Raw genomic sequence first — 22,450 nt, 5'->3', positions numbered from 1 at the left:
GGTTCTCTCATTATGGTGCATTACTGGCAATTAACTGCCAACCTTAACTTAACATAGTATCCATTTTATACAGCTGGTATAGGCTGATACAATTCAGGTTAAGAGCCTTTCTCAAGGGTAGAACTGCAGTGTCCTACCTGGGGTTCAAGCCCAGTTCCCTACCCATTATACTACACCGGGACCAGTCCACTACTCTTGCCTGTGTCGTAATAATAACCGTTTTATTTTTAACTGAGCTGGGCAGCTCTCTGGCTGATCATTATTTAAGTTCCTTTTTTTAAATGTGTTGTTCTGCTGTATTAAATATCAGTTCACATTTGTGTTGCTCAGAGAAAGACAGTTGATCATAGTCTGAGGAGAAAAACAGACCGTTAGCAGAAACGTAAGCCTGGCTGTTGAGTCAGCTTTTAAACCGAGAGCTTGCAAGATCTGAATTTGGTGATTACATTTAGTACACAGATCAACATTTTTCAAAAATGTCCGGCATCTTTTGTTTCATTGTCAGAGCTGTCATTTTAACCGCATTCAGAAACAAACCGATTTTGTCAGTTGTGTTTTCAGAAAAAAAACCGTGATACGATGGCAAGTGGGCATGTTTTTGCCTGACATCAGCATTCAAGCAAGCGACTTGTACAAGACTGAACCACACTGGATCTGTAATTCCTGAAAGAGAATCCTTTTCAGCTCTGATGGTTGAATACGGTGCAATTGACGCTTACACAATGAAGGTGCTACAAGCTGGTTATTTTTATTCATATTTCTATGAGATGCTGAAACGTATTGGAAGTTCTGTGCGACCACTCCAAGACAAAATTGACATTCTGTTTCTGATGTATACGTCTGATTTATATGGCTGATGTAGTTTTAGCAGACTGCTGAGTACATTAATACATTAATGCATTCTGGGGTTTTGTTCACAAACTCTTGAGGTGGATGGTTGAGATTTTGCAGCGGATTTTGAGTCCTCGGTCCGAGCTGCTGGGTTGAACATGGCACTGTCTCAGTGGGAGGGGAGGAGTCGTGGATCTATTTAAATGAGGTGTGCAGTTATTGCTCGTCCTACAATATTAAAGGTACTCAGAAGCAGAAATGTTATTACACTCGCTATGAAGCAGTTACAGGATATATAGCATTAGGAAAAATGTTGTTATGAAGAACATTCACTTTATGAAAGGGTTACTAATTTTAAATTTGACGGATTAAGGGTAAATTCTTAGGTCTCCTTGTGATGAGCTGGATTATTAGATTAATCTTTTACTACTACTGGTGCTACTACTAGTCCTGCGTCTAATAACAATTTTACATTACATTACGTTATTGGCATTTGACAGAGCGACGTACAGTTGATAAGACTAAGCAGGAGACAATCCTCCCCTGGAGCAATGCAGGGTTAAGGGCCTTGCTCAAGGGCCCAACGGTTGTGCGGATCTTATGGTGGCCACTGACCTTGTGTGTCCTGGTCATTTATCTTAACCACTACACTATTTATTTTTGCCACCTGGTCACCTGAAGAAGACCGTTTCAACAAAACCACAGGACAGAATCGGGAATTGCATATGACCATATTAAATGAGATTATAATATTCACAATTATTTTTCTTATTTTTTTATTTTATTTTTATTTATTGCTGTCTTTTGAAAGGTACTTTGTAGTTAGGCATTTTGAACAGATATGACGAGCATTGCAAAGTCTATTTTAACACACTCTTTGAATAGGGTCTTCAGCAGGGTCCGTCACTCCCTGTAGGATGTTGTGAAATGCGTTCATGTCCTGGTGTTTCTGGGTCCTCTGACGGCTCTGACGTTCTGAAAATAGCCCAAAACACAACCTCACTTGGGTTTTTTCCTGACAATATGAAATGAGGGTGCAGCACAAGGGCTTGTTGTATTTGCAGTGATTTTCTCTGAACAGGACACTGGTCATGTGGCACTCACTGGCCTGTATCGGGCAAACGTGGCACATGTGACCTAATGCTGTGCGATTGGCTGCTGTCCCTGTTACTCCATTGGTCCTCGAGAGCCTCGAACTGCTGGTTTTCGGCTCCCCCTCTACCTGGGAGTCAGGTGTGGAGGCGGCCTGCCCCGCATCCCGGGGGCGGGGGTGGCGTGCAGGCCTGAGGGACCGTGTGGTCAGGGTCGGTTTTCTTGCGCGTCTCCATGACGCTGGTGATGTCGTGTTGCAGCACGGCCAATCAGAAGAGCTCCAGCGAGAGCGATGTGTCATGGGGCTGGGTTTGGAGTGTGAAGCGGGGGGGGGTCACGTTGGACGCTGATGGTGATGGCGGTGCGTGTGTGTGTATGTATATATATGTGTGTCTGTGTGTGTGTGTGTATGCGCCCCGTCCCCTCACCCTCTCCCCTGTTGCTGTGTGTTCAGATGCTGGCCAGAGGAGGCGCCGGCGCGCTGGGCCGGAGCTGACGAGCCCGCAGAGGGAGGGGGCGCAGGGGGGGGCGCCGAGGGGGCCCTGCCACTCAACTTCCAGTACAGGTCAGTAAGGACCGCATGAAGCCCCCTCCCTCCCCACCCCCCCCCCTCCATCACCTCTCCATCACCCCCCGCCCGGCTGCTCATCGCATTCACCCTGTTCGCTCCTGATTGGCTCTTAGCCTGAGGCTTTGCCCCTGATTGGCTATTAGTCTGGGGCTTTGCCCCTGATTGACTATTAGTCTGGGGCTTTGCCCCTGATTGACTATTAGCCTGGGGCTTTGCCCCTGATTGGCTCTTAGCCTGGGGCTTTGTCCCTGATTGGCTCTTAGCCTGGGGCTTTGTCCCTGATTGGCTCTTAGCCTGGGGCTTTGTCCCTGATTGGCTCTTAGCCTGGGGCTTTGTCCCTGATTGGCTCTTAGCCTGGGGCTTTGTCCCTGATTGGCTCTTAGCCTGGGGCTTTGTCCCTGATTGGCTCTTAGCCTGGGGCTTTGCCCCTGATTGGCTCTTAGCCTGGACCTTTGCACCTGATTGGCTCTTAGCCTGGAGCTTTGTCCCTGATTGGCTCTTAGCCTGGGGCTTTGTCCCTGATTGGCTCTTAGCCTGTGGCTTTGTCCCTGATTGGCTCTTAGCCTGGGGCTTTGTCCCTGATTGGCTCTTAGCCTGGGGCTTTGTCCCTGATTGGCTCTTAGCCTGGGGCTTTGTCCCTGATTGGCTCTTAGCCTGGGGCTTTGTCCCTGATTGGCTCTTAGCCTGGAGCTTTGCACCTGATTGGCTCTTAGCCTGGAGCTTTGCACCTGATTGGCTCTTAGCCTGGAGCTTTGCACCTGATTGGCTCTTAGCCTGGAGCTTCGCACCTGATTCGCTCTTAGCCTGGAGCTTCGCTCCTGATTGGCTCTTTGCCTGGGGCTTTGTCCCTTTCCCCCCTCCTTCCCTTCCTGTTGTTTTCATACTCTGTGACTGGACACCTAAATCGAAGGTGGGCACTGTGATGGGACAGGGAATCTGGCACAGTTTGTGCAATGCGTGCTCCGGATCCCAAGAACACGCTCTTGGTTTAGGCTTAGCCCACACAAGCATGTAACCATAGCAATGCTCCGGCCAACAAGGTCAGCTAGAATTTAACCCATTGCACAGAACCCTGCATCATTTGTGTTGTGGAATGAAAGTGAACTGGCCTGGTCAGGGTAGAACTAGCTGGTTCCAGTATTGGACCAGATTAACACCATTTACCGCGCTGTTATTACTGTGGAACCGGTCTGAACTGATACGTGTCATTTGCCAGACCGAAACCCGATCCATGGTGTTCTCTCACTCTCTCCTCCTCCTCCTCCTCCTCCTCCGTTCTTCCCTTCCTTCCTGGAGGAATCTCTGGCTCGCTCCACTGCTGCTCCACGTAGGATTGTGTTTTCCTTTTCTTTCAGTCGGCCAACATTTTATGGGCGCGTCGCCTCCGTGCTGCACTGGGGAGAGCAGGAGGTTTATCTCCCGCCTTACATCACGGCCTGCGGCTGACTTGTTAAAAACGAGGTCCTGGCTGGGAGCTGCTGTTTTACGACGCAGGGCTCGTCTGTGGGAAGAGCGCGGGTGCTTAACCCTGCTGCCTCTGGCCAGATCCGTCGCGTAGCCTCGGTGGCTCCGAAGGACCATGCAGCCGTGGTCACTCAGATTCAGTGAGTAGCCATGGTCACTCAGATTCTGCTTGTAGCCGTGGTCACTCAGATTCAGTGAGTAGCCATGGTGACTCAGATTCAGTGAGTAGCCATGGTGACTCAGATTCGGGGAGTAGCCATGGTGACTCAGATTCAGTGAGTAGCCATGGTGACTCAGATTCGGGGAGTAGCCATGGTGACTCAGATTCAGTGAGTAGCCATGGTGACTCAGATTCTGTGAGTAGCCATGGTGACTCAGATTCTGGGAGTAGCCATGGTGACTCAGATTCAGTGAGTAGCCATGGTGACTCAGATTCTGTGAGTAGCCATGGTGACTCAGATTCGGTGAGTAGCCGTGGTCACTCAGATTCTGTGAGTAGCGATGGTCACTCAGATTCTGCGTGTAGCCGTGTAGCCGTGGTGAGCACAGGGCAGGTGCAGTGAGTGATGAAAGAGTAGACAAAGTATACTCCAAAAGCAAAGTGAAATAGTTATCAAATCACAACCAAAATAGTTTGGTAACCACTGAGCCACGATCGCACGAGTGCACTTCGGTCCTTCACTGCACTGCACCCCCTGATCCTCACTCCGGTCAGTCCTTCAGTGCACTGCACACCCTGATCCTCACTCCGGTCAGTCCTTCAGTGCACTGCACACCCTGATCCTCACTCCGGTCAGTCCTTCAGTGCACTGCACACCCTGATCCTCACTCCGGTCAGTCCTTCAGTGCACTGCACACCCTGATCCTCACTCCGGTCAGTCCTCCAGTGCACTGCACACCCTGATCCTCACTCCGGTCAGTCCTTCAGTGCACTGCACACCCTGATCCTCACTCCGGTCAGTCCTCCAGTGCACTGCACACCCTGATCCTCACTCCGGTCCTTCACTGCACTGCACACCCTGATCCTCACTCCGGTCAGTCCTTCAGTGCACTGCACACCCTGATCCTCACTCCGGTCAGTCCTTCAGTGCACTGCACACCCTGATCCTCACTCCGGTCAGTCCTCCAGTGCACTGCACACCCTGATCCTCACTCCGGTCCTTCACTGCACTGCACACCCTGATCCTCACTCCGGTCAGTCCTTCAGTGCACTGCACACCCTGATCCTCACTCCGGTCAGTCCTTCAGTGCACTGCACACCCTGATCCTCACTCCGGTCAGTCCTACACTGCACTGCACACCCTGATCCTCACTCCGGTCAGTCCTACACTGCACTGCACACCCTGATCCTCACTCCGGTCAGTCCTTCAGTGCACTGCACACCCTGATCCTCACTCCGGTCAGTCCTTCAGTGCACTGCACACCCTGATCCTCACTCCGGTCAGTCCTACACTGCACTGCACACCCTGATCCTCACTCCGGTCAGTCCTACAGTGCACTGCACACCCTGATCCTCACTCCGGCCAGTCCTTCAGCTCACTGCACACCCTGATCCGCAGGTTAAACTCATTCAGTTTGATCCTTTACCCTGGAGATCAGGGCGTTGGGGACAGCTCGGGGAGATTGCAGCCTCGGCAACGAAGGTTACCACGAGTGTGAGTGTGTGTGTGTGTGTGTGTGTGTGTGTGTGTGTGTGTGTGCGCAGCGTGTGTGCAGCCTGTGTGTGTGTGTGCAGGATGTGTGTGAGTGCAGCGTGTGTGATTGTGTGTGTATTCAGCTTGTGTGTGTGCAGCATGTGTGAGTGTGTGATTGTGTGTGTGTGTGTGTGTGTGTGTGTGTGATTGTGTGTGTGTGCAGCATGTGGAGTGATTGTGTCAGTGTGTGAGTGTGTGATGGTGTGTGCAGCGTGTGTGATTGTGTGTGAGTGCAGCATGTGTGATTTTGTCTGTGTGATTGTGTGTGTGTGATTGTGTGTGCAGGATGTGTGTGAGTGCAGCGTGTGATTGTGTGTGTGTGTGTGTGTGTGTGTGTGATTGTGTGTGCAGGATGTGTGTGAGTGCAGCGTGTGTGAGTGCAGCGTGTGATTGTGTGTGTGTGTGTGCAGTGTGTGTGTGATTGTGTGTGCAGGATATGTGTGAGTGCAGCGTCTGTGTGTGTGTGAGTACAGCGTGTGTGATTGTGTGTGTGTGTGTGATTGTGTGTGTGTGCAGCATGTGTGATTGTGTGTGCAGGATGTGTGTGATTGTGTGTGTGTGTGAGTGCAGCGTGTGTGATTGTGTGTGAGTGCAGCATGTGTGTGTGTGTGTGTGTGATTATGTGTGTGTGAGTGTAGCGTGTGATTGTGTGTGTGTGTGTGTGTGAGTGCAGTGTGTGTGTGTGTGAGTGCAGCGTGTGCGATTGTGTGATTGTGTGTGCAGCATGTGTGTGTGTGTGTGTGTGTGTGTGTGTGTGTGATTGTGTGTGCAGGATGTGTGTGAGTGCAGCGTGTGTGATTGTGTGTGTGTGTGTGTAGCTGTATGTGACACCGTTGCTGTCCTTCAGCTGCAGGTCCCCTGCATGGCGTTATAGGTGGGAGACGCGGGCAGGTTATTCTGTAGCTCAGAGATCAGCCACTCCCGGGCCCTCAAGGGCCGAGAACTGCTGCTTTTCCACCCTCCCTTTACCTGGGATTCGGGCGTGTAAATGAGGCGAAATTCTTCACCCCAAAAGGGCCTCGGACCCTCATCTCACCGATTAAAAGCCTGATGCTGATACCATGCTTGCGCACGCTCAATGTTTTCCCACCGAGAGCTTGCTGTGTGCCTGAAACCAGTCACTATAACGCAGGATGCAGGCGTATCCTTTTTTTAACCCAACCACAGTTGTCATATTGGGTAATTCTGTAAGTCCTGATACGCAAGGTACCAACAGGACCCTTGTCCTGAAACCAAGCCCCCCCCCCCCCCCCCCCTCCCCAAACTCACATTTTGGCACTGTAATTAAATTCATCTGCTGCACTGCACAAAGAAAAGTATTTTCTTATATTTTTATTTTTTTTTGGTCAGGTTTCCGAGCAGATCCTCTAACGTCTGTGTGACCCCCATATCTTTCAGCCTGCCCTCATTGTTTCTTTATGCCCGACACTTTTTGGAAGGAAAACCACTGTCCTGCCCAATTTCCGCCAAGATATAAATCCCATATTTTCCATTGTCTTTTGATGTTCTCAGCTCGATGATGCACACAGTTCATACCTTTTCGTAGTGACTGTATTTAAATTATGACTTTCAGTTTTAGATTTTGCTCCCGCAGTGACTGTATTTCCAGTGCTCAGTGTCTGATGCAGTATTAGAGGCCACTGAGATTTCCTGCATATCGCTGAGAATTCATAAAACACTTTTTGAATATATACTTAGCGAGCACTTTATTATATATTTATTAGACAACATTTTTAAGTTTCAGGGGTAATGGAGAATCTGCAGTCAGCTGACATCGAAGGGGCAAGGGAATCTAGGGCCACAGTGTCTGCTGGTTTTTGGGATGTTCTCGGCACCTGTGGTTCATTCAAGTCATCGATTGGCTAAAGAATCCACACAAGGCCTTAATTGACAACTGATTGTAAGGAAACCCCAAAAACCTGCAGACGCTGCGGCCCCCTGGGAATTCAGTTTGACGCCCCTGCCTTAGACCGCTGACGTGTGAAAACCTTGATACCTTTGGTCATCAGAAGGACTGCACGGCTGCGTTGGAGTCCTGGGTGGCAGGGGGGGGGGGGGTGTCAGCGAACCCTCTGGGGGTGACTCCCGGGGGTGGGCTGGGACCCGGGGCCCGATAACTCAGGCCGTGGGTTCCGCTGTCGGCCCCGGTGCCTGCGGTCGTACCCTTGAGAACGGCACTTAAACTCAATTGCTTCGGTAAAATATCAGGCTGTATAAATGGATTGTAGGTAAAAATGTAATCTGTAAATCGCTCTGAATTACAGTGCCGGCCCATGTAGTCGGAATGTCTCTGAACTGTGCGGACAGGGCCAGTTCCTCGAAGCACTGATCCAGAGTCCGTTACCCCCCGCCTTTATTTAATAGCTGTGTTAGGTGTTAAGTGTTCCGAGCCTATAGGACTGTCCACCTGAGGAATCTTATCGGTGGACTGGTGTCATTTATTGACCCTGAGCAAGACACTTAACCCCTAAATGCTCCTGACGAGCTGGTTGGTGCCTTGCATGGCAGCCAATCGCCGTTGGTGTGTGAGTGTGTGTAAGAATGGGTGTATGATAAGCATCAATTGTACAGCGGTTTGGATAAAGGCGATATATAAATGCCTGCCATTTACCAATTACCATTTATACTGTATATGCAGGGTAGGTTGACTGAGCACGCATGCTCTTTTACAACAAATGCCCCTGGTAATGACTCCCCCAAGTAGCCAAACTTGCATGTCTTTGGACTGTGGGAGGAAACCGGTGTACCAGGTTACCCAGAGGAAACCCACGCAGGCACAGGGAGAACCTCCAAACTCCACATCTGATTGGCTGGTCTTTAATACTGGCAAAATAGGCTGTTGGTAGAAGAATCGCCCCCTCCAAATCGGGACTAGTGCCCCTGTAGTCACTGTTGACATGTGCAGTAAGAAAGACTACCCTCACCTGGGCCGCCTTTTCTAGCCGTTTTCTGGCTGTTTTCTCTTCCAGACTGGGATAGTCCTGGTGTTCAGGCAGGTAATTTCTCTTATTTTCCTGTCAACTGTCTTTGTGACTTTGTGACTGTCAGTGAAAAGCTCTGTGCTCGTTGAATTTTAATTGAGTTGAACTGAACAAACTTCAGTTCAACTCCATTGATGAAAGGACCATTGCACCATCCAATTAGCATCAGGTTCTGCAATGTCTCCGTCCGCCTCGTGTCTAGTCAAGTGGTGTGAAACTGGAATAATCATAAGTTGACTTGGTTTTTCTTGTGAGGATGCGAAGCCTTCGATTTTTCACACGCTCGCTCGAGCGTTTTTACGTTAGCCCTTTGGGCTGCTTGCGTGAGGAGAAACCGCAGTGTGTCACTCAGGGCAGTTTTGGACACACGCAGGTGGGCTCATGAACAGGTGATGAGCTTGCGTTCTTGCTTTATGTTGTGTCCCATAATGTCGGACGGTGACTGATTATTGTTAAACTTCCGTTAGCGTGCGCTGAAATTGTAGCCCACCCGAAGGAGCCTTGAGTCTTTCGCTGTGCTCCGGTAACGTGCAAACTAACCGCTTTCACAAACTCCTATTAACCTTACTCCCATTTCTGAACCATGGGGGGAACCGCAAAAATCAAATCACAGCAAAACCTCTAGTGGGAAGAATGTTTATTCAGAGGTGAAAGCCAAAGGTGCATTTCATCCAAACCATTTTTCAGGAGCCAGTCAAATTCGCCCATTTTGGACAGCTGCCCGGTTTGAAATCGCTATGGTAACTAATGGGTTGTAATGCGGTTCAAACCGGTTCGAGAGCGTGAGACGCTGTTCGTGAAGGCCTACAGGTCCACTGTGAGAAAACTGCAGAATGACTGTTGGCCGCTGGATGAAGAAGCGATTCGGTGTGGCCTTTAGTGGTTGTCTCTGCTCTCCGAACCTCTGAGCGTGCTGCCACTGGAATGTAAAGCCCAGGAACGCTGCTGGCTCATTTTAAATTGAAATTAAATTTTAAAAACTTGAGTGGCATATTTCTCCCGTCTGCGATGGATCGGCAGCTGAGCTCACTGGTGATTTTTCATGGGCCCTCCTGTATTTGGGATTCACTCGCACTCTCTCCATCTCTCTCTCTCTCTCTCTCTCTCTCTCTTTCTCTCTGGGATAGGAAGCACGCCCTGAACTGCCACAGAATGAAACCGGCCCTCTTCAGCGTCCTGTGTGAGATCAAGGAGAAAACAGGTGAGCCTCATCCTACCCTGGGCTGGAACCAGCAGGGTGCTCTAGCCTTAACCGGTTTTGTGTAGCGCTTTTTCGCAGAAGAATGTCACAAAGACATTTTACAGATAACACAGAAGGGAATAAGCCCTAAGCCTCCCTATAGGATATGAGGTAAACAACACCCTTAGGGGAGAAAAACCCTCAAACAGTGGTGAGAAAAAAACTCCCTGATGGGAAGAAATCTTGAGAAATCCCGGCTATAGGGGCATGCCCATCCTCCACTGGCATCGGTTTGATGTATTAACTAGTAGCTAAACAGCTCCGACCCAAAATCTCCCATAATGAAAACAAACCCATCTGTCAATCAAAGGGCCTTTTGAGCCCTTTTCACTGCCATGTGTGTGTTGGGTAGTGTAGGTGTAGTGTGTGAGTTAGGTAGTGTAGGTATAGTGTGTGTGTTGGGTATTGTAGGTATAGTGTGTGTTGGGTAGTGTAGGTATAGTGTGTGTTGGGTAGTGTAGGTATAGTGTGTGTTGGGTAGTGTAGGTGTAGTGTGTGTTGGGTTGTGTAGGTGTAGTGTTTGTGTTGGGTAGTGTAGGTGTAGTGTGTGTGTGTTGGGTAGTGTTGGTGTAGTGTGTGTAGTGTAGGTATAGATATGGTGTGTTAGGTAGGTATAGTGTGTGCGTTGGGTAGTGTAGGTGTAGTGTGTGTGTTGGGTAGTGTAGGTGTAGTGTGTGAGTGTTGGTGTAGTGTGTGTAGTGTAGGTATAGATATGGTGTGTTAGGTAGGTATAGTGTGTGTGTTGGGTAGTGTAGGTGTAGTGTGTGTTGGGTAGGTGTAGTGTAGGTGTAGTGTGTGTGTTGGGTAGGTGTGGTGTGTGTAGTGTAGGTGTAGTGTGTGTGTAGTGTAGGGGTGCACTCATACACTAGCATCAGTATGTTCTGCTGAGGCTCAGTTGTTCCCCAGACTCCTGCTCAAACCCTTCTTTTGCTCGTGTCTCCTTGCTTTCTGTTTTACACACACTCCTGTTCTCCTTCTCTCTCTCTCTCGCTCTCTCTCTCTCTCTCTCTCTCTCTCTCACACACACACACATGCACGCACAGAGTGTAAGAGGAATCCATTTCTGGCGGTCAGGGCGACCTGTCAATCACCCCTTCTGGCTTATCCCCTATTGGCAGAGAGCAAAGGGGAGGCTGAATTGGGGCGGGGGGTGGGGGTTCTGTTGCCTGGGCAACCGGCTGTCTTATTTACCTAATGTCCTCCTGGTGCTGGGAGACCAGACTAGAGCGTGTGTGTGTGCATGCCTTCACCTCTATGCATGCTCATATGCAACACACACACACACACACAGTGAGAGCAGCAGAGTGGAATGTAGTTTCTCCCTCTCCTTCCCTCTCTCTCTTCCTCCCTCTCTCCCCCTCCTTCTCTCAATCTTTCTCTCTCCCTACCTCCCTCCCTCCCTCTCTCTCTCTTTCTCTCCCTCCTACCCTCTCCTCTCTCTCCCCCTCTCTCCCTCCCTCCCTCTCCCCCTCTCTCTGGCTCTTGAAAGAGGAGAGCGTACTGAACTCTGTGCTTTGATATGGTAATGTGTGTGCTGGGGGAGGGGAGAGTGGGGGAGGGGGCAGAAAATTCCTCCCAGTGCAGTTTGCCGGATTGTTTTCATTGTTAAGGAAAATGTTCTGCCTTCTCTCTCTCTCTCTCTCTCTCTCTCTCTCTCTCTCTCTTTCTCTCTCTCTATCGCTCTGTCCTTTTCTCAGTTTCAACACAACCTTTTTTTCGAGGGTGGGATTGTGTAATTTGTGTGCTTTGGATTCTTTAATGGAATTAAAGAAGAAAAAAAAAGCGAAAGAATGTTCTAAGAGCTCTGAAAGGGAAAGTTGAAAGACAATTCTCTCCCCTCTCTCCCCCTCCCTCCCTCCAGTTTCCCTGTGGCCCCCCCACCAGTCTCTCCCACTCTAGTGGTTCGCAGTAAAAATAGCCCTATTGGCATGACAAAGATATTCTAGTTTTGCCAAGATGCGCACAATCGAACGAGTGTTCGCCGGGGCCCACCGTTCCTGTTCCCTCCTGCCCTGTTCTATCAGTGTCTTTGTCTGCTGTCTCCCTTCACTCTGTCTTTTATTCATCCTCCTCTGATCTTCCTCTCCCTGTCACTCTCTTCCCTCTCTCAGTTTCACTCCTCTCTCGGCATTCCTCTTCCTCCATTTCTCTCCTCCTGTTTCTCATCAATTTCTCTTTTCTTTCTTAGCCCAGTCCGAACCGGGGGACTGTGCTGCTGATCCCAGATCAGTGTTTTCCCCCCAGTGAACTGTAGTATCAGTTCTGTCTACCTGCTGATCCCAGATCAGTGATTTCCCCCTGTTAACTGTCGTATCATTTCTGTCTACTGGGTCTGTAGGCTGACCTCATATCAGTGTTTCCCCCCCAGGGAACTGTAGTATCAGTTCTGTCTACCTGCTGATCCCAGATCAGTGACTTCCCCTCCTGTGAACTGTAGTATCAGTTCATTCTACGGGCTGATCCCAGATCAGTGATTTCCCCTTGTGAACTGCAGCATCAGGGCTTGAAGTCGTCTTCTGTGTCACTCGGGCTTAATTGAGCCATTTCTCAGGCTCCGTTTGAAACATTTAATTATCAGTTTTTATTCATTTTTAGCCGAAGTTGCTCATAAATTTCTATAGGGCTTGAAAACCTCGCAATTTATTTATGAGCTGAAACCAGGGGGGTGGGAAGGAGGGAATGGCGGAGGGAGGGAGGGAGGGAGAGAGCGGTGAGGGGGAGGTGGGGGGGGGGGGGGGGGGCAGGCACAAATGTTTAGTTTTTTTTGTGAAGATGAAGGATACACTTGCTCTGGGCAAAATGTGTGTGTGTGTGTGTGCGCGCGTGTGCACACGCTTGTGTTTGCATGTGTGCACGCGCGTGTGTTTGCATTAACCTGTCTGTTCATGCATGATCGGAGGCCTGTAGTCTGGTTTAGTATGACCAGGTTGAATGCATTCAACGGCGACTTCTTTCGCTGATTTTAAAGGGCATTCACATTTCTTTACGTTGGCCACCAGTCTAGCTTATTGCGGACAAACATGGCTGCCAAATACCGAGAGAACAATTAGCCAAGTTGACCATCATACGGCTGTTACTATTCAATCTACACATAGTGGAAAATTGCGTGTTTTGACATGCATCGCAGTCAAAATCGGTGTTGGATGAACAAACTCAAACCCTTAGTTTGACGGTTTGCGGTTTCGGCCATCGGACTGAGCCTCCGTAGAGGATGGAGTGTTCGCACACTCGTTTATTCAGTCACTCGTGCGAGTGCTCAGACTGCTTGTTAGCTGGCAGAGAAATTAAGATAGGCGCCAGTTTGAGTTGTGGCCACTCACCCTTATGCAAAAGAATAGTTAAAATAAGGATAGCTGCATAAATTAGTTGGCCTAATAATGTCAGCGCGTGACCTTTTCCCGCCAGAGCCCGTTAGCGCGCGCGGCGCTGTGACAGGAGAGCGATGGCGGCTCCCGGGAACGCCCGGCGTTTTCCCAGCGGCGCCTGGAACCGTCGGGCTTGGGAATATTCAACCGTGGGCTCCTCGTACTGGAGGCCGGAGCTCTGGAGGGTTTTCCCAAGACCAGGCCTGATACGGTGTTAGATACCGTCTAGCTCTTGCCTAACGTAAGCGTGAGGTACACTTTAGTGGTAGGAGAAGGCGAGCATTTCTGGGCTGAATGGCCTGTTCTTGCCATTGTGTTATGCTATGCTATGCTATGCTAGGCTAGGAAGGGCTACACTGGAGACTTAAGAGTGAGCAGGGGACTGTTTCAGTGGGGCTAGTTTGCTGGTGAATATACTGCGTACAAGCAGAACAGCAGCCCTCCAGTCAGGGCAGAAAGCAGAAGAGAAGGAGAAAAGAAACAGCCAGAGGAAGGAAGTGAAAGTAAAGAGAAAGCAAAAGAGTGAAAGAATAAAGGAAAGGGAGAATGAGAGAGAGCAGGAGCGAAAGATAAAGGGTGAGAGGAGGAGAGTAAGAAAGAGGGAGAGCCTTGATTGATGAGGGTGCAGGAGCGACAGTAATTACTCTGTCCATTTCCCTACTCTGGAGTGGCAGACGGCTGATATCTTCCAGACCTCTGGCCCTGACAGCCTCCCCCCCTCCCCCCGACACAAGCTCTCTGACTGGGGGAGCGCAGTCACCCGTAGCCCCTGCTCTGGCCTAGTCTGGTGTGGGCTGCGGTCTTAAATGTGCTTATTTATTTATCTGGCTTGTGAAAGTGAGCCTTTCGTGTTGGTGGCAACCCAGTGGCACCCCAGTGGCTCAGGAAACCTTCTGCTTCTCTCGTTATCACCATCGGGAGAGGAAAGCGACTCCTAGTGTGTGGGGGGGTGCTGCTTTGGGTTGTGGCAGTTGGTGTTCACACTTGTACGTGTGGTCAAAGTGTCGCTGTGAGCTCCAACTCGGCATGTAAATAAATAATGTGCATTGAATAAAAAATGTTCAGCTTTAATAGTCCTGGTTTTAGTGGTTAAATCATAGTCTGTTCCAACCCCGTCTTGCGGGCAGACCTGGGTGGGAAAATTCTGGAATCCTTTGATTCTGTGTTCTAGGCAGTTTCCTGTTGGAAGTTTTTGAAAAAGAATTTGTGTCCATTACAGTGCTGAGGAATTGCTTTCAGAGCTAATTGTTTTGTAATTGCCATATACATATAATTGCACAGGGGTGTTTAATAAGTTTAGCACTAATACAATTCTGTTCCAGTGTGTGGATGGGCCCCATGGTCTGGTATCTGTTAAGGCTCTGTTCCAGTGTGTGGATGGGCCCCATGGTGTGGTATCTGTTAAGGCTCTGTTCCAGTGTGTGGATGGGCCCCATGGTCTGGTATCTGTTAAGGCTCTGTTCCAGTGTGTGGATGGGCCCCATGGTCTGGTATCTTTTAAGGCTCTGCTCCAGTGTGTGGATGGGCCCCATGGTCTGGTATCTGTTAAGGCTCTGCTCCAGTGTGTGGATGGGCCCCATGGTCTGGTATCTGTTAAGACTCTGTTACAGTGTGTGGATGGGCCCCATGGTCTGGTATCTGTTAAGGCTCTGTTCCAGTTTTTGGATGGACCCCATGGTCTGGTATCTGTTAAGGCATGTTTTTGTGTGTGGATTGGCTTGTTGTAAGTGTAATAAAAAAATAAAAAATTTCTCAGTCATTATTGGTATTCAGCGAAGAGCCCTTACATGTGGAGTAGTTATGAGAGTTATTTAAAATCAATTAGTTTAGTTTGTGGTGATGCAAACATTTTGTTTCACAAACTATAAATTTCATTTTTGGGTGTTATTTCATCCTAAAAATCTATCGGTGGTGAGGATGAGAAACCTCCACTTTGGCAGACCCTCTCTCTTGTCAATGAGAGTCTCACTTTAATTTATCACTCACTAATTATTACCAAATGCCTGCAGTGATTGGGCCAGGTGCTTGTCAGTCATTAGTGCCCTCCCATCTCTTTGTGTGTGGAGACATTTGGATTTTATTGTTGGGAGATTTATTCTTTACCATGAGAAAAATGCTCATTAATTTTACATTTTTTTTATTTTGGGTAAAAAAATGTTTTTCCCCGTTCTTTTCATTCCTTTGTCATGTTCCGTTTTGCTCTCTCTTTCACTCATTCTCATTCTCGCTCGCTCTTCTCACACTCTGTCTTTTGCTCCGTGTCTTGCTCCCTCCCTCACCCTCTCTCCCCCCTCTCTCCCTGGGCCAGCTTGTTGCTCGTTAAGGAAGACCCCATCTCCTTAATTAAAACTATGTAAATGTGGCCTCTGTTGGATTGTGTTTGTGTGGTGTGTGTGTGTGTGTGTGTGTGTGTGTGTGTGCGCGAGTGTGAGAGAGGAAGGGGGGGGGGGGGGGGGGGTGTCGGTTGGTGCTCTGAGAGCCCAAACTCGTAATCCAGACTAATTAAGGATTAATTAAAACTAATGGGAGCTGGCTCTACATCCACTCTCTCTCCCCAACTGTTCTGCTCTCTCCTCAGACCTGGTGCCGTGCCAGCAAGGAGAGGCAATCAAAACAATCCCCCCACTCCCCCAAACACACACACACACACACACACACATACACCAAACACTCCTCCAAACACACACTTATATACACTCCCCCCCCCCCCCCCCAACACGCACATATATACACACCAAACACCCTCTTCTCCAAACATACTTACATATGCACACACACACACACACACACACACACACACACACACCCAACACCCACTCCCCCAAACACACACGCACAAACACAAACACACACACTAAACAAAAAATAAACACCCTCTCCTCCAAACATACTTACATATGCACACACACACACACACACACACACACACACACACCCAACACCCACTCCCCCAAACACACACACGCACAAACACTAACCGTAACCCTAACACTCCTCCAAACACACTTACATATGCACACACACACACACACACACACCCAACACCCACTCTCCCAAACACACTTACATATGCACACACACACACACACCCAACACCCCCTCTCCAAAACATACTTACATATGCACACACCAAACACACACACACACACCCAGCACCCTCTCCCCCAAACACACACACACCCAAACACACACACACACACCAAACACCCACTGTCCCAAACATACTTACATATGCGCACACACACACACACACACCCAGCACCTTCTCCCCCAAATACACACACACACCCAAACATACTTACATATACACGCCTCAAACAAACACACACACACACACACACACCAAACACCCCCTCTCCCAAACACTCCTACACATGCACACCCCCAACACACACACACACCAAACACCCCCTCTCCCAAACACACACACACACACACACACACACACACACACACCCCCAAACACACTTACATATACACACCCCAAACACCCACTCTCCCAAACCCACCTACACATGCACACACACCCCAAACACACACACACACACGCTCACAAACACTCATCCAACACTCTCTCCCCCAAACATACTTACATATGCATACACATACACACGAACCCCACTCCCCCCCCCAAACACACACACACACACACACACACACTATGTGCTATACTGTAGAACAGGACAGTAGGTGTGTACTATACTGTAGAACAGGGCAGTATGTGTGTGTTGTACTGTAGAACAGGGCAGTATGTGTGTACTACAATGTATAACAGGGCAGTATATGTGTACTATACTGTAGAACAGGACAGTGGGTGTGTGCTGTACTGTAGAACAGGGCAGTATGTGTGTACTATACTGTAGAACAGGGCAGTATGTGTGTACTATACTGTAGAACAGGGCAGTATGTGTGTGCTGTACTGTAGAACACGGCAGTATGTGTGTTGTACTGTAGAACAGGGCAGTAGGTGTGTACTACAATGTAGAACAGGGCAGAATGTGTGTACTACAATGTAGAACAGGGCAGTAGGTGTGTATTATGCTGTAGAACAGGGCAGTAGGTGTGTACTATACTGTAGAACAGGGCAGTAGGTGTGAACTACACTAGAACAGGGCAGTAGGTGTGTGTTGTACTGTAGAACAGGGCAGTATGTCTGTACTACAATGTAGAACAGGGCAGCATGTGTGTGCTGTACTGTAGAACAGGGCAGTATGTGTGTTGTACTGTAGAACAGGGCAGTATGTGTGTACTATACTGTAGAACAGGGCACTAGGTGTGTACTATACTGTAGAACAGGGCAGTAGGTGTGTACTACACTAGAACAGGACAGTATGTGTGTACTATACTGTAGAACAGGGCAGTAGGTGTGTACTACACTAGAACAGGACGGTAGGTGTGTGCTGTACTGTAGAACAGGACAGTGTGTGTGTGCTGTACTGGAGAACAGGACAGTAGGTGTGTGTTGTAGTACACTAGTACACTGTTTCTAGAGCCCTGTGCAGTCTCTGTTTTGGTTCTGTCATCTTCCTCGTTCAATCGTTATAAATGGGAGCGGCTCCTCGGAACTACGGCTTAATTGCCACCTAATTTGCATAACTGTGCAAATTAATGACCTCTCAAATGAGTGTTCATTTTTCACAAGGTCTTTAAGCACTCCTTAAGAGGCGGTGTTAATTAAAATGGGGAGGGGGGGCAGAGGGGGGAGCCCAACGGTGCCAGGGAGAGCTGGCATCGCCACGGCAACAATATGACTGTTAACTATCGCTGCTGCTACCGGGGTGTGCCCTGACTCCTCAGTTTCTGTGTGTGAGTGTGTGTGAGCGTGAGCGAGTCAGCGTGTGAGGGAGTCAGTCAGTCAGTCAGTCAGTCAGTCAGTCAGTCAGTCAGTCAGTCAGTCAGTCAGTCAGTCAGTCAGTCAGTCAGTCAGTCAGTCAGTCAGTCAGTCAGTGCTGACTCTTCATTTTCTGTGTGAGCGTGTCAGCAAGCGAGTCATTCAGTCATTCCTGACTCTTCAGATTGTGTGTGAGCGAGTCAGTCATTCAGTCATTCCTGACTCTTCAGTCTCTGCGTGTGAGCGAGTCAGTGAGGGAGTCAGTCAGTCCCGACTCTTCATTTTGTGAGTGTGTTAATCTGTCAGTCAGTCAGCGAATGAGCGAGTCAGTCAGTCAGTCACTCCTGACTCTTCAGTTTGTGAGCGAGTGAGGACAGTCAGTTTCTGTTTAGATGGCAAACATGCCGATGCTGTATCTGACCAAAACGTTTCATTTTAGTGTCATCTGACAACAGCACCTTCATTCAGGTCAGGGGCAGAGGTTAAGGCCAGTGGCATAATGGATTCCACAACGTATCGGGCCATTTTGGCTGACAATCTGGTTGCCTCTAGCACAAGGCTGAGACTTGGTTGTAGACTTTCCAACAAGACAATAGCCCTAAGCATACCTAAGTCATCCACACAGAAATGTTTCTATGAGGCCTTCTCGGCCGGACCGCAATCCGAACAGAAACCTGCGGGCTGAGCTCAAGAAGGCAGCTGGTAAACGCAGACCGCAGAATGTAAAGGATCTGTGTAGAGGAGCGGTCCAAAGTCCCTTTAAATGTGCTCCTCAACCTGGTCAAGCACCAAGTACTAAACCATGGGTGCCAATAATGATGAAACTTTGATTTTGGTGTAAAACTCGTTTTTCCCTAAATTAATGTTTGATTGGTTCCATTGAAACACTAATGAAGTACAGTATTTTTTACATGTTGGCATTTTATCTCTTAATTGTATTGTTTTTAGTGCATTGCAAGTCAGGGTAGCCAGTAATACTTGTGCCCACTGTATGTGGATTATAATGTCATACACACACAGACAGTGAGCTCCGTAAGTCTTGGGACAAACAATTTTTTTCTTGATTTGGCTCTGTACTCCACAGTTTTTGAGAGCTTTCAGTATCTATCCTTGATTCTAGGCTTTTGATTGCTTTTGGGGTCTGTTATTGGCGTTTATTGACACGGGGACCAAAGTTTTGTCAATGAAAGTCAAGGTCTTATGCGGCTAAGAAATGAGAAAAGAGAAGTCGGAGACATAGGCCAAACAACACGTCTACTGAAATCAACTGTGTGGAACATCATTAATAAGAAAGAGCTCAGCTTCAGTGTATTTCCTGTTGGGCTCATTCTCAGTCGTGTATTTCCTGTTTGGCTCATTCTCAGTAGTGTATTTCCTGTTTGGCTCATTCTCAGTAGTGTATTTCCTGTTTGGCTCATTCTTACTAGTGTATTTCCTGTTTGGCTCATTCTCACTAGTGTATTTCCTGTTTGGCTCATTCTCACTAGTGTATTTCCTGTTTGGCTCATTCTCACTAGTGTATTTCCTGTTTGGCTCATTCTCACTAGTGTATTTCCTGTTTGGCTCATTCTCACTAGTGTATTTCCTGTTTGGCTCATTCTCACTAGTGTATTTCCTGTTTGGCTCCTTGCTCTATAGCTGTCAGGCTCCTCCATTTATTCTCATCCTTCTGCTCTCTCTTTCTCTTTCTCTCTTCCCCTCCCTCTCTCTCTCTTCTACCTGCTCTTTCTCTCTCCTCTCTTTCTCTCTTTTCCCTCTGTGCCCCCCTGAGTGTAAAGTGCTGAATTCCCGAGGGAGCTGATGCAATTAAAATGCTAATACTGTCTGTCGGCAGAGAGAGAGAGGAGGGGGGGGAGACTGACAGCATGAGGGATTGCAGAAGTCGAAATGGAGAACGGGCCGTGGGGGGGGGCCAGGGGGGACAGAAAGCACAAACGGGGGGGCAGGAGTGGGTGAGTGAGGAAAATGCTATGATGGCTTTGTGTGTGTGTGTGTGTGTTTGTGTGTCTGCGTGTGCACATTCTTGTTTGTGTGTGTGTGTCTGCATGTGTGCGCATGCTTGTTTGTGTGCTTGTGTGTGTGTAAGCTCGTCTGTGTGTGTGTTTAAGCGTGTGTGGGGGTAATTAATAGCAATCAGGCTTAATTGCAGTAATTAGGGGAGTCACAGGGCATTAGACTGTAGCCGGGGGAAGAGGCAGGAGGAGAGAGGGATGAGGGGAGGGAAAGAGTGGGGAAGAGAGAGGTGTAAAAGGGTAGAGGAGGCGTGGCACAGAACTCTCTGCTCCCTAAGCCTGGCCCCGGCCAATCAGAACGCCTGGTCTGCCTTAAAACCCTTTAAGGTGTGAGGTCACAAAGGTGTGATTAGACTATTTGTAACTGAACATTCTAACGCTGATGTTACGATCACTACTGGCGATGGAAAGCTCTAGTTCTAGAATGCAGAATTTTGGGAAAAAGAAATATTCCAAAACATGGCATGCAGCTCTAAGCTGAGTGACCTGGAGTAAATAATGGAGTCGAGTGCCGCCAACTTCCTGTCACTGTGGGGAAAATAAAATTAACCGCTCCTAATATTATCACATAACCACAACGTGGATTCAAAAACCCTCTTTCTCTGCAGCATCCGTTTTGAGGATGGCGGTGGTCTGGAGAGTTAAATAATTCAGCCGGTTTTCCAGGTCACGCTGCTGTCCTGGCCGTCAGCTCTGATTCCACGCATGCTGCTCATTGGCCGTCGTGTCTGTCCATGTTGGACTGCCGCCATGCCGTGAAAAATCATGTGACTCTACAGTCCTGCTGGTCAAAGAATGCTCTTTTTCTTGTTGTTTTTTTAAATAACATACCTGGTTGTCATAGAGATACTTGGGTGTGGACTTCCTGTTTTTTGTTGTTGTTGTTGTTGTTGTTGTTGTTGTTGTTGTTTTTTTGCATGGGGATGCCGTGACAGAGAGGGATGCATAGAGGGAGCTCGATCAAAATCTTAAACTGAGCTGAGATCGGCACGTTCATTTCAGCACTGATCAAACTGTTCGGTAACAACAGATCTCAGATCAGCGGATTCATTTCAGCACAGATCCAGCTGTTGACCACAGATCTGAGATCAGCGGATTCACTTCAGCACAGATCCAGCTGTTAACCACAGATCTGAGATCAGCGGATTCATTTCAGCACATATCCAGCTGTTAGTTTTGGTTCCTGTGTTCTGGCTTCACATCAGTTAAGTAACAACCCATGCTACTCTCACAATGCAAAGCACTCATTGACCTCAGACCTAGAGTGCATTTATACGTATCTCTCTATCTGGAGTGGTGATGATGAACATATTTTCCCTCTTGATGCCTGTTCAAACAGGACGAACGCACAGACTTAAGTAGTGACCCGTTAAGTACAGAGCTCTTATCTTATGTTTCCATTTACTGCTTGTAGTACCTCCCTCTTCCCAGCCTCCTCAGCATCCCATTGGCCACACCCATGCCCCTTGTGTCTCCGATTGGCTGTGGGGGTTCCAGCGAGTCCTCAGGGTTCCGCAAGTAGGGCACGTTCCAATCCGTCCTGGTCTCCTCGGTTCTCACCTCACCCGGAAGTCCTTCGAGGTCCTCCACCTTTAAGGACTCTCCTAACCTCGCTTTCCTTGCCTCCTCCGTTGGGCGGAGCCAAGGATAGGACGTGAGGGAAGGAATGAGTGGATGGAGCGCATAGAATCTTCCCGAGCCTGAGTTCCATATTCTCATTCACTTCCAGCTGCCCTGTTAGATTGACCAATCGGGTCCCTAAAGGTTGGGTGTACACTGTAGGTCCCCAATCGTAAGAAAAACGTTCTGTCTTCGCTCGGTGTGAGACGCCATCCCCAGCCCATTTTAACTGGCTTGCGGGGCTCCTTGATTGTTTTTCCTACACCTCAAAAAAATATGGGCACGATTGCCTTGAACTTGGTCTTGAGGTTTCGAATCTAGTTAACCAATCAGGAGGTAGTATTGCGTTCGTGTCGTTTTTCTGACCCGGTCAGGAGCCCGTTTGGCCTTCGTTATCATCCAACGGGTTGTCGCAGTCTGACCTCACAGAGTGTGAGAGGGCGTCCAAGCCCCTGCCGTCCGGCCTGTAGCGTAGTGGTTAAGGTAAATGACTGGGACACGCAGGGTCGGTGGTTCTAATCCCGGTGTAGCCACAATAAGATCCGCACAGCCGTTGGGCCCTTGAGCAAGGCCCTTAACCCTGCATTGCTCCAGGAGAGGATTGTCTCCTGCTTAGTCTAATCAACTGTACGTCGCTCTGGATAAGAGCTTCTGTCAAATGCCATTCATGTAATGTAATGTAATGTAACGTAACGTAACGTAATGTCCAAGCGCCTGGCGTCGTGAGCGAGTGCTAGAAGGCGCCCCCT

General features: G+C 48.8%; 1 protein-coding gene across 3 annotated transcripts in view; it reads left to right on the top strand.

Annotated features, from left to right (window-relative positions):
• Positions 1-22,450, top strand: part of LOC133121908 (pre-B-cell leukemia transcription factor 1-like) — a 44,967-nt gene that overhangs the window by 8,489 nt on the left and 14,028 nt on the right. For 2 of the 3 annotated variants that reach the window (XM_061231464.1, XM_061231463.1), the window contains exons 2-3: positions 2,378-2,488; positions 9,761-9,834. In XM_061231464.1, coding sequence (XP_061087448.1) covers positions 2,378-2,488; positions 9,761-9,834 — 185 coding nt within the window. The remainder of the gene's footprint in view (positions 1-2,377; positions 2,489-9,760; positions 9,835-22,450) is intronic. The other variant, XM_061231465.1, reaches the window with a different exon arrangement.

This window comes from Conger conger, chromosome 2, assembly GCF_963514075.1.
Source record: "Conger conger chromosome 2, fConCon1.1, whole genome shotgun sequence".
NCBI lineage: Eukaryota > Metazoa > Chordata > Actinopteri > Anguilliformes > Congridae > Conger > Conger conger.
Note: the sequence above shows the minus strand (reverse complement) of the source record. Positions and strands in the feature narration are given on the sequence as shown.